At 40.8% G+C, this 12515-nt stretch overlaps 1 protein-coding gene across 4 annotated transcripts in view; it reads right to left on the reverse strand.

Moving 5' to 3' along the window:
- Positions 1-1467: 1467 nt before the first annotated feature.
- NR1H4 (nuclear receptor subfamily 1 group H member 4) overlaps positions 1468-12515 on the reverse strand; it is a 33221-nt gene continuing 22173 nt past the window's right edge. For all 4 annotated transcript variants that reach the window (XM_081878296.1, XM_081878298.1, XM_081878295.1 and 1 more), the window contains 3 exons: positions 11630-11776; positions 2775-2888; positions 1468-2127 (listed from right to left, as the gene is read on the reverse strand). In XM_081878296.1, the coding sequence (XP_081734422.1) occupies positions 1889-2127; positions 2775-2888; positions 11630-11776 (500 nt within the window). In that variant the 3' untranslated portion in view covers positions 1468-1888. The remainder of the gene's footprint in view (positions 2128-2774; positions 2889-11629; positions 11777-12515) is intronic.

A 12515-nucleotide genomic window follows, 5' to 3' on the forward strand; every position in this document is an offset into this window, starting at 1 on the left:
ACAGATAATGACAACATAGATGACCTGTATGGGCCAATATAAATGTGTCATGCAAGGAAATATGTTGCCCTCTTCACCCCGTTTACCTACAAGTAAACGCCACTGAATTTAATAGAAGTTACTTCTGAGTACACATGGTTAGGATGTTTGTAGGCTGTTAACACCTATGCGACTTGTTACATGTCATGTGATAAATGTACATAGGTATGTGCCACAGCTTCCCGATCCCTGATCTAGGAAGATGTGATCTGCCTCCATGTGTATCATCCAGGCAACAGGAGATTTACCTGGTAGCTGTGCCACGTTAACCATACTTTGTGGTAAGGACTTGTTAAAGATAGTGTCTGCAACACTTTCCAGCCCTGCTCAGGATCGGGACTTAAGTTGACAATTATGGGAATTGGCTATTGACACTCTATGGCGTTTTGGGAATGCAACGCTTGCTTTCTGCTAAGACAACATGGGTGTTTGGGATATGTCCCAAACTTCAAGCTGGTTATGTCTAGTGTTAGGGCTAAGATCTAGCCCAGCCAAATGATTCCTCATCTGCTTTGTAGGGTGTATTTCACACTGAGCCAATGTCACAGATGTCCTGGCTGGCCATTGTGCTAGGGTAGACTTTCTGTGATGGGCAGCTGGATTAGGACTCCCATCTTTCAAGTCCATGATGTTGCACAAACATCAACAGCAGTCTTGGCCACCCGTTTTTCAGTCTTGCGAAGATCTGCCTCCCCAGTGTGTTCCCTGTGGGTAACATGCTGGCAAAGCAGAGCCCTGCACCCAGCCAGATTGCACCATCCAGTCACCGGCTGGAAATAGCCCCTCACTGCTCTTTGCAGAGGTGCCATGCCTCTCTTCCCACCTACTGCCCTGACCCCTAACAACTCCAGACTGCTGCAGGCAGCCCAAACCAGGCTGACCCAGGGCTGACTCCACCTCAGTCAAAGCCCAGATCTGCTTGAATTGGCCCAACTCAGATATTGGGTGCAAAGTCCTATTAGTTTCCTGTCAAATTTGGTTAATATCATCAGTGCAGTTTTGAATGATTCAGTCTACCTTCTTGATTCAAAAACCGCACCCAAAGTTATCCAAATGTAGATCAAAACCTCTCCCTGCATCTTAGCAACCAACACACCAAATTGTGCAGTGCTACCTTCATACATGTCCAAATCAGCAAAATTTGGAATGGTTTGGTCAGCTATCTTGATTCAACATGGCCCCTGACAGTTTCCAAATGTAGAGCAAAACGCACTCTCAAAATCCTCTATCTCAGGATATGTCATACCAAATTGAGTGACAAAGAGGGGTCCAAATGCAGAGAATGGACTGACAGACAGACAAACCACTTTCCAAAATATATAACAGATCACCACTTTTGTTAGAGTCATCCTCTGGAAAGGAGAAAAAAATAGTACTTAAAACCGTAACTTAGTATTTTGACGTTTAAACCAAGACATGTTTGGGCAGAGTCATTTTTACTGAATTCTTACAACAGCTACAACATTGTATATTAATGAAACATTTAGAATAAGTATAATGTGATGAAAAAGCTTGATAATCTTCTCAGGCATTTGAAATGAAGAAAGTGAGATACAATCAGTTTAATTTCGAAAGGTATAACAGGATGCCTGCTTCGGGCAGGAAGGAGTTCAGCTTTGTTCCAAGAGGCTTAGAGGCCAGGGCACTTAGTCCATCTTCCCATGTGAAAGTCTTTTACATAATGCTTGGAAAATAACCTCTAACTCCCATAAGAAACACTTATTACATGTGCTTTTTTGGTGCTTTAAAAAATGCAAAACAAGGAACCCAGTCCTGAACACATGTTTATGAAGTTCCACTGGTTCCAAGTAAATGTGTTTAGGATTACATTCAAACCCATTTTTCTTTATCACTGTACATCCCATATTTCACAAAGAAGAGGTGTAAACTTGTGATCATTCACTCGCCAAGACATCAGCATATCTGCATGGTGGTGATTGAAAGTCCGCAGTTCTGTAAGACGACCCAGGAGACATGCAAAGTGCTGAGGACTATCTGTGTGATAAAGCTTGCAGAATTTTTGCAGAACTTCTAGCAGTGGCTCTTGAAGCTTTTCCACAGACTCTCTGTCCTGTATGTATTGCCGGTCTGGTTTCAAATTTACGGGGGGGGGGGCATACGTGGGAAAGGAGGGGGGGAAACAATTATGAGGGTTAGTTCACATTTGTCAATTCATAGGATTACAGTGTTCATAACTGCAAGTGAAATCCATGGGCTTTCTCTTTACAGGCTACGTTGTTCACATATACACAACTGTGGTACCAGGTTGTGCACCAGTAAAAATTTGTCACAAGTTTCATTGGCATTAATTCTGATTATGTATTTACAGGACCACTGATCAACAGCCCCCAGTGACTGCTGTTTAAAAACAAACAAGAGTGTTGTGGTCAGTTAAGCTTCTGAAACATGAGAGACAACGTACAACGCTTCTCCGGATGAACTCAGTGATCAAGCTGGACTAAAAGGGCTCGGGCATTATGAACCCATCTAAAATTGTGAGTTATAAAAATAAAAACTAAAGTGAAATCCTTGTAGCTCAATATTCTTACTCCTGCTCATGAGTAGCAAATGAAGTTCCTGTTCATTGTAATTATACCTTTTTATTATTAAACTGCATTAGCAAAATGGTTTTTCAATTACTTCTTAATATGAGACATCAAAATCACATCCTTCTGTCATTCACCTGACTTTTTATTCTTCTCACGTTGATCTAATAACAGAGAAACTGAAATTACCTGGAGATAAGATAACTATTGCTGTGAGTAGAGCATATTCTTCTTGTCTCATCTTCAGTTCCCCAACACTTTTATAGAAATTGAACATGGGTATTATATATTCATCTGAGATGCCTATAATACAAAATATTGAGAAGTACTTAAACATCAGTAAAAAATATAGTTCTATCACTATGTAGTTGAGTAGCATGAAACTAGACAGAGTATCATGTATCATTTATTATGATATATTTAGTCCTTTTGGTATTTGAGGTGCTTCATTTCATCTTTCACACAGTTATTCACATCTGTCTGATCAAGAAATGCAGCTAAGGCACATTGAAGCAGGGATAAGCACCTAAATCTCACCAGTGGGGCACATCATTATCTCCCTGGCCCTCAAAGGTCTGGTGTGATAGATGGGCAGGGTTGCCAGCCTGTCAGTCACCTATCACAATGATGTCAAGCAACCCATTTTCATTTGCCTACAATGGCAAATGTGTCAATGATCTTCTGATCAGTGAATGCTTGAAACTGTACAGGCAAACCTGCTTTCGACATCTGTCCACATGTATATGATATCGGGTGTAGGGCAGTAGGGTGTGGCTTTGCCAAAGTAGCCCTGTGGGCCAAGATAGAGAGACCTGGGAAGCCTAATTAGGCCCATGGACTAGAAATTTGCCACCGCAAAGAAGTCTCCCAAGGCTATCTTTGATTCCGTAGCTGAGAGAAATTTGCATTCACAATGGCATAGCCAATGGTCAGTGACAATGTAAACTGTATCACAACAACACCTGGAGAGCCATAAGTCCCCCACTCTGTTCTGATTTACTGATGCTGGAGTTAGACCTTCGAGCAAGGGTATCAATTGTGAGCTGATTCTTTCTCCTGCAGAGTTAAGCTTCTTAGGGCCTCTGGCTGCAAAACATGAGATCATGAGTTCAGGTTCCAACACTTACATGCAGCTGCCCAGTGTATTTGGTAAATTTTAAGAATGGAAAGAATCAAGCAGGAACATACAGATGCAATGAGCATCTATTTAAGAGCTTGGGAAAGGAATACTTTAAAGTAGGGAGAAAATTGGTTTGGTTTGCAAAATGCAGCATTATTTTGAAGTTCACATTTCTTCAATTTTTGCAACTGTGCTCCATGTTGCATCAAAATCAACTGACTTAGGTTCATAATAGCTGCTATGGATTTCAGTGTGACTGAAACTGACTTTATCTGTATTGGGGCCAAGATGGGGAGAATTTTGTTTCCAAAGCACATTTAGTTTCAAGTATGTGGTGATTTTCCAATTCATTTCAAGTCCAAAATAGATGCATTTTCTAATCATGAGTAATGTGCAGATATAGGCTTGAAACCAAAAGGCTTATAAAGGGAGACATCATACTGTATTTCATTTTAAGCTTCAATAAGGCCCATGACAATAAGGGGCCTAATAGGGCCTGTGTATGCCTTGGCAGTAACTATTAATCATTATCATCATGTGGAAAGGAGAATAAAGAGAGAAACAGAGTAAAGCACAAACACAACATTAGAATTATGTTGCAATCCAACGTATGTAATAGAAACTCAGCATGTTTCAACACCCAAATTAAGCAACAGCCTGAAACCTAAGGAAGAACAGACAGTGGGAAAATTCGTATGTATCAGGTGTATACAAACACACACACACACACAGAGAGAGAGAGAGAGTTCTATTCATCTTTATTCACAGACCTGTTCTGCTTTCATTGTACAGTACTCGTCTGCATACCCTTTTTAAGCCACAAGAGGGGGCTATTTTCCTTTGTAACCAGCTACTCCACTGCCTGTTCTGTGAGTCTCATAAATAGAGGGGGGAAATGTTTGGATAATTTGGTTGTTTGAGAGTTCATTTTCCTCATCTCAGTGGACTCAGGTTGCAAAATTGAAAGCTCAAGCCACTATCTGTTAATATGTTTCTCCTGTTCCTGTCATTATAATATCCTGCCCAGAAAACATCAGTTTATTATTGTAACAAGTTTATTTGAGTGTCTGATGATTGAGAGCTGTACTCTTACTGAAAGAGGGACTTTATTAGGGCCTCGTAAAAGGTCTGGGAACACCTGATGGCACAGCAGTTTTAAAGATAAGTGAGTGTGGATCACTTCCCTGACTGAGAGAACACGGGAGGCCTCGTGTACAAGCAGAGTATAAGTACAGTAGGCCCACAACTTATGCAGGGGTTGGTGTGCAAAGGCAAAATCACACAAAGCCAGGAAGACACACACACACACATGGAACCATCCCGTGTGATGATTTTGCCTTTGCACACCAGCTCCTACATTTGCAGAGCCTGGTAAGCGTGGTGGAGGGCTTAAAAACTCCCATTCACAGCAGGAAAACCCAGCACAGAAAGAACTTTTTAAGCCTTCCACCTTGCTTATTGGCTTCTGGGAAGTGTCAGGGGTGAAACATCCTCAGGAAGGTCATCTGAGATCTTGTGGGGCCTTTGTGAGATATTGGATAACACTTCCTGACTTATACCCTGACCCTGCCGGCTCTCCATTTTTCAATTTTTTTATTTCCCTGCCACCCGTACAAAGCTGCCATTGCGTAAGTAAATCAGAGGGAAGCTGTGGGTCTACTGTATAGAAAACGCACACAAAACACTTAAAACAATATACTAGGATTTAAGGTCCGTTGGGACTTTCTCCCACTTCGTGAATGAATTATATAGAATCCAAATGGTAGAGTTGGAAGGGACCGTAAGGGTCATCTAATTCAATCCCCTGCAATGCGGGAATCTTTTGCCCAATGTGGGACTCAAACCCACACCCCTGAGGTTAATTAGGCATATGGATCTGCTCAAATCACTAGTCTGCACCATGAGCTTTGTGAATTTTCTCGCTTAGCTCATGCAGCATGCACAAGATGGCAGTTTGTCCTCCTGGTGGCCAATTCACATGATGGTTGTGTTATGTGCACCCCTTCTGTCCCCTTCTGTCGATACCTGTCTCTTCTATGCCTCATCAACATGCAGCACCACTGTCCACACGGCTTTGATACATTACTTGGAAAATTCCTGCAGAGCTGGAGCTGGTGAGGAAACTGTATCTCCCCATGTCAGGACTCTTGTGGTGCTATGAGGTGGGAAGGTGAAACACTATACTGAGGCTGTTGCAGGTGATGTGTACACCCTCTAAAAAACTTGCTTCAACAGAACCAAGTGGCTGGAGTGGGGTGCACTTGTTGTGCTACAGCAGCTTAAAAAAGAGCCAATATTGTGCTATTGTAAGCACTGGCAGAAATATTTTTAATCTGGGCTGGCAGCTGGCTTAAATGTGAATACTCTTGCCTTAATTCACGATATGCTGCTACTGTAAAATCAGTGCCTGCTTGTTCTGTTTTACAACTCTTCATATCTTTCTGATTATGAAGGACCATGTCCTGTTCTCTGCTCATTATTTCATCCGGCTGCCTTTAGAAGCATATTATCTAAAGAGACGACATTATTTATCACAGATCCGTTCAATAATCGGATAAATAATCAAATATATGTATCGCTAAATGTATATAATTTTATTTCCTCTCCCAGACATTGTGAAGAACCTATCAATGGTAGGCTCTTGCTACTCATTTTGTATCTTTTGCTATACAGTGGTACCTCGGGTTACATACGCTTCAGGTTACATACGCTTCAGGTTACAGACTCCGCTAACCCAGAAATAGTGCTTCAGGTTAAGAACTTTGCTTCAGGATGAGAACAGAAATCGTGCTCCAGCGGTGCGGCGGCAGCGGGAGGCCCCATTAGCTAAAGTGGTGCTTCAGGTTAAGAACAGTTTCAGGTTAAGTATGGACCTCCGGAACGAATTAAGTACTTAACCCGAAGTACCACTGTATTTTGAATGGACTTGGTCTTATGCTCCTTAGCCAAACAAGCCCTCATCCTGTAGGATCTGTTCCCTTCCTATACAGCAGGGGTAGTAGACAGTCTGTGCCCTAGGGCCACCTACAACCCTCAGCCTGCTTTCACTTGGATGGGGAAACCTGGAAGGGAAACAGGGGGCAGAAGCCAGATGGAAGGAGAAGCAGGGAAAAGCCCTCTGCAACAGGCTAGTTCAGGTCTCTGGCAAGAGCAATCTGTTGTTCCCCTGGTGACTCACTGGGCAGGCAGGGAGGGAAAGCGAGAAGGAGGTAGCAGGGAGGGAAAGAAAAGGGTAGCAGAGAGAGTGTGTATCTCTACACACTTGGCTTTGGCCACTGCAAGCCCATTGCCAGCTCTGGACCTGCCCATTTCACTCCGCAGCCCTCAAAAGAAAACAAAAAAAGGTTCTCCCCCATGTATAAAATACTGCATGCAACGTAGTCAGGGAAATCTGTACTACTCCAAGTAATATATATGATTTCCATGATTATGCCCAATGAAAATACTGTCTCAGTGTTACCGTAGCGTCAGGTCTTAAATGAATGGTAGATTAAATTTTTATTTCTTCTATGGTACAAGTCAAATTTTATCTCCGCTTTCAGGCTTATGCTCTTTATTATACATGCTATTTTAATTTCCCTTCTTGGAGTAATAAGTTTTAGATTTATGTACTTGAAGACGGGGTGCTTATTACAGCTGGATGTTTAAATTAAAAGAAAAGAAGAAAAACAGCTGTGAGGAAGAATGTTTCGTGCTAATTAATTATGACTAAGACTATTGTTAATATGGATGAAGAGATCTTTCATCTGGATAGGTTTGAAGCTGCCGGTGGATATTAAATCAAGGAATAAATGAGCTCTTGTTTTACTGGGAAATAAACATGTTAATTACTCATTATATTATAGTTTATTTCACAGTATTCATCTAACCAAAGTCGTTTCCCAATTCAAAGCCCTTCATTAGAAAATTTACTTCAGTTTTATTTAAATGTTATGATGAGAAATATGTTTTTAAAAATCCTTATAAATCTTGCATAAAGCTCCGCCAAGCTTTCACTGACTGCTCAGGCAATGAGCCAAACTTTCCCCTTGGTCCTGATCAGCCCAGCAGCACATCTTTGACCCAGAGTCACATTCAGCATAAAACAAAATGATTCCTAAGCGACAGGTTCCAACACTTCTCAAGGTGACAGCTCTTCATCCGGGAACATTTGTTTTGAAATTTCTTTACAATCTACAAAGAGTAGCCTTATACAGTGGAACCTTGGTTTTCAAACGTAATCTGTTCTGGAAGACCGTTCGACTTCCGAAACGTTTGAAACCGAAAACTGAATGCTTAAGCCTCAATACAATAGGGAAACTCAAAACGGAAGCTGCGTTTAAAAACCGGAGCAGTTACTTCAAGGTTTTCAGGAGCTGAAACATACGACAATGGAGGTGTTTGACAACCGAGGTTCCACTGTATCTGCTTCCAGGCCAATTCAAGATGCCAGGGCCTGCTTTGAAGACCTATGTGACTTGGGTTCCAAACTACTGAAGGCAGGTGCCCCCTCCCATATTCTCCTGCCAGTGCATTAAACGCTTCTCCAACTGAGACACTTGATGACATGGGTTCTGTTTGTACAAAAGAGAAGGCCTTTTTGTGCGGGAGCGTCTCAACTTCGGCAGATCCTTTCAAGAGCGGCTCAACTAGGGCTGACATCATAATATTTTTGGTGCTAGGTTTTGAATGTTAAAGCCCACACTGCTTGGGACACGGGTATTTAAATGGCTGTTTGCTCCCATATGAAACTGTTGCTGGTTTGTCAGCATCATCTATTTACTCAGTCTCTCTGAGTATGCCCCCCCCCCGCACCAGAGTTTCAGTAGGCAGTGATAAGAGAGAAGTCTTTTGTGTAAGAGAACCATGCGCCCCACCTAAAAACCTCCATCAGGGCTGTCTACACAGGTGCCCCGTTTGATTAGTTTTAGGTGCCAAACTAAGATTTTCATATTTACTCAGGCTTTTTGCAATCAAAACATTTTGGGTTTGATCCAGACTTAGTCATCCTTAGTGGACCCACTCAAATCCACGGGTTTACTTTTAAGTATATCCCAGTCCTGATCCAATCCTACATACTGTCTCATCTGGAATGGGTTTTTAAATTTCTGTGTTTTTATGACTCTTGCTGCTATTTTGATATGCATTTTACTATCGTTTTTCTTTACTGAACTCTTGTAATTTTTAATGGTAAGGCACAATGAAATATGTCATATATATTAAAAAAAATGCAATCCCCTGCATGCATGTTAGATTGTTTCCAGAATATATGCTTTGAAAAAGCTTTGATTTTTTAAAAATTCTTTGCTTTTTTTGCTTCTAGAATATATGCAAAGTGATAACACAGAGTTATTAAAAAATTAAAATTGGAATTAAGCCACTGATATATTAAATATCTCCCTCTCACACACAAAAAAAGATGATTTAGTCTGTTTTTCTAATTCTAGTGAAAATTGATACAAGCTTTTATTGGTGAAAATAAACACATGCTATAATTAGGTAACAAGAGTTGCTAGTGTAGGTGAGAGTCTTGATGTTAGATAGAAATATATTTTCCTAACTGTTTATGCAAAGGAACTCAGGGCTGTAGACAAGATAGCATTATATCTCACAAGCTATTAAGCCAGTAGCCTTGCATTAATAACAACACAAACAGAAGCAGCATAGGCATAAATGTGCAGAAAGGTTATCATTACTCTGCAACCATTCCAGTTTATCTATCACACACAAAATTGTCATGCAAAACAGTCATGACGGGAGGGAGAAGAGTGCAAATGTTGAGAAATGGCAGAAGCTTCAGAGCCAGCGTTGTGGCAGGTGACAAAACAGCAAACAGCTCTGTGATTCTGAAGCATTTTCATATTTTCAGCTTTTGTAGCTGCATTTCTCAAAGCCTGACAATAAGACCAAGCCAACAGCTTGACACTCATATCCACATAAAAACCATCTTAACACAAACCAGTGAAGTATCCCTGTACATTTTTCCTTCAAAGTTTGGAAACGATTCATTTTAAATTGAAAGTAAATTCTACAGTTATAGTATTTATGATTAGCATTAGCTCTTGTTAATAGATGGGAAACAGTCTGTTAAAGGTAAGGCATACTGAACCTCTCTTGGATATATATCTGTCATGAATTGCAACTGTTTTGTTTTGTTTGGGTTTTTTTTAATCCTAGAGACCAAGTTTCCCAGGTAGACAGTGCCTGCCACCTGTTGAACATCTATTATCACAAAAAGACACATCACAAAAGGAATAGGGAGGGGGAGGGAAGAGGAAAACAGGCAAAATTAAGCCCCAATTGCTTATTTTTTAAAATAAAAAAACCAGCTTGGTGTGGGGTTGGAACAGGTTGCTCACTGTTTAAAAACAGGCCACCAAATGAGAGCTGGTTCAAACATAAGATGCCTACATAATCACAGTTGCCCTGCAGAGTCTGCATGCTTCCTCTTCTTCAAAGATGGCCTGATAAGGACCAGAAAGGACCAGAGCCATTTAGCCAGAAAACAGCTGTCACTCATTATATTCTGAAGAACATGAAAAAGCAAACAATTTGGAAATATAAGCTACTGCGTACAGATTGAACTCATTGTATGTAGCTTGTAAACTGTTACTTTTTACCTGCAAGCATCTCCCGCTCCTCAAGAACCATGATCCAATCAGTTATACCCCTGATCCAGTTAGAGGATTTAGGAGACATCTCCAGAAGCAAGAGATAGACCACAAAGAAGATGTTCTCAGATGTCCTTAAAGCTGTGCTTAGAAACATTTTGGAGAGAAATATCTCTATTTCTACAGATAAGCTATGTAGGTCAGCCCAATGACAGGCAGCATGTCAATTCAGGCTGAGAAAATACAGCAGTCAAAATACATCAAAATAATTCTTTTTCAGCGTATTGACTGTAACATGTTAGAAAGGGCAGCAGCTGAAAAACCCTCTAGAGATATAGCAAAGTATGCAGTGCAATTCTCTGCATATTTACTCAGAGGTAGACCTCATTGTGTCCAAGGGGACTGACTTCTAGGTGGGTGTGCATTGGACTACAGCATTAGAAGACATAGTTATGCCTGGTCCTAGTGGGGTTTGGTGGGATGGGAGACAGCAGCCAAGGAAGAGCAATTTTATCCTTGAAATCATGGCAGCAAAACAGGCAGCATATATGGCAGTGTGACTATCTGACCGACACACCTTAACACCTCATTACCCTCTCATTTATATATTAAAAGATGAAGTCTTTTGTGTGTGTGTGTACCTAGTAATGATGCCATTACAGTGCAAGGGTTGGTGTGTTGAGGTTGGACATGAGTTCAAATCCCAACCCTGCCGTGACGTTTACTGGGTGGCCTTGAGAAAGTCAGTAACTCTGTGAGTTGAGTTGCTGCAGAATTGTTAGAATTAAAATGTATTTTGGGTACAGAAGCACACTGTAAAATAATAATAATCCGCACATAGCATTAAACTCAAAATCTAACCATTCTTTTAGAGCCAAATATATAATGAATGTATTTGCCCACCCACTGTAACTCAGTGCAATTTATTCCAAATGAACCCTTTTACCTTACTAATCTAGGCTTCCCCTCCCAAAGGTACACATTAGCAATGGTAGACCTTGTACTATCTTTTTACATAGTAATAACTGAAATGGGTGAGATGGTTTTATTGGAATGAATGTACAAGAAGTACATTTCATTGCCCTAATTTGTTTATGCATATCCTTGAACAAATATAGTTGGTTACAGAGAAACGGTTTTATTCTTGGGGCTTATATTTTTAGGATTAAACATTTACTTGATAACCTTTGGACTCAAAACTGACTAAGTAAGCTTGCTACTCAACACTGAGATGTGTAACATTCGCAAAATGGGTGCTTGTTTTTTTTTTTTTTTTTTTGCCTGGCATTTCAAGGACTGGTGTAGTCCTTTTGCTATCCATCAGAGGCACCTACCACTGTTACGAATTCTTTCTTCCAGGAGGTCGACATGTCCTACAGGAAGTTTCCTGTTGAAGATCTCAGCTGACCGAAGGAACATGGCTTCTACAGCTGAACCCTTCAGCAAAGCAATCTGATCCTCATGGTCCAGGGTCTGAAAACCTGGAATTAAAGTGTGTGACAATATCAAGCCAGTAGCCAGCATCTTTCCGCCAGCAAAGAATATTGTGCAGGGTGGCAGCACCTAAAGATGGTTGGCACATCTGCAGATTTGGCACAAGACCAGCTGACTATCTAATTACGGGCAGTTGTGTTTGAAGAGTGTATTCTGTTTTCTTTCTCAAGCCACCAGGCAAGAATCCATCCAAGTTTCTCACACGTGCACATGCTTGTAATCTTATTTAAGATTGCAAGGGTGATTACTTTCAACTTGATTAGCATATTATAAATTAAATTCTTGCTTCAGCTAAAGGAGAGCTGGTTGCATTATCCTCATTCAGGACTCAATTGAGTAGTTCTGAGCGCTTTCATTTGGCCACTGGCCTCATTTCCTTCACTACCACCCTCACCCCCGGTTTTGTTTACATTACAAAAAGGAAGTGGGGCAACAAAAAGGGATTTTAATATAACAATGAAAATATAAAGCAGCATGTAGATGAGAGAACAAACATGCACAATACGATCAGTATATTTCTTTACTAATTATTTTGAAAGAAAGAATGATTGCCTTCAGCCAGCTGACATGGATCCCCCAAAGATACAGAAGTCTGTGAATGTGTCCTAGCTTATCTATATTTTTTTTCCAAGCCAGACAGAGGTATCAAAATAAAATAGAAGCATGTCAGCAGCAGACATTGAGCTGGGCTACCTAAAGCCAACTCATGTAAACATGGGTGATAAT

Source organism: Podarcis erhardii, assembly GCF_964252035.2.
Source record: "Podarcis erhardii genome assembly, chromosome: 10".
In the NCBI taxonomy this organism is placed as follows: domain Eukaryota; kingdom Metazoa; phylum Chordata; class Lepidosauria; order Squamata; family Lacertidae; genus Podarcis; species Podarcis erhardii.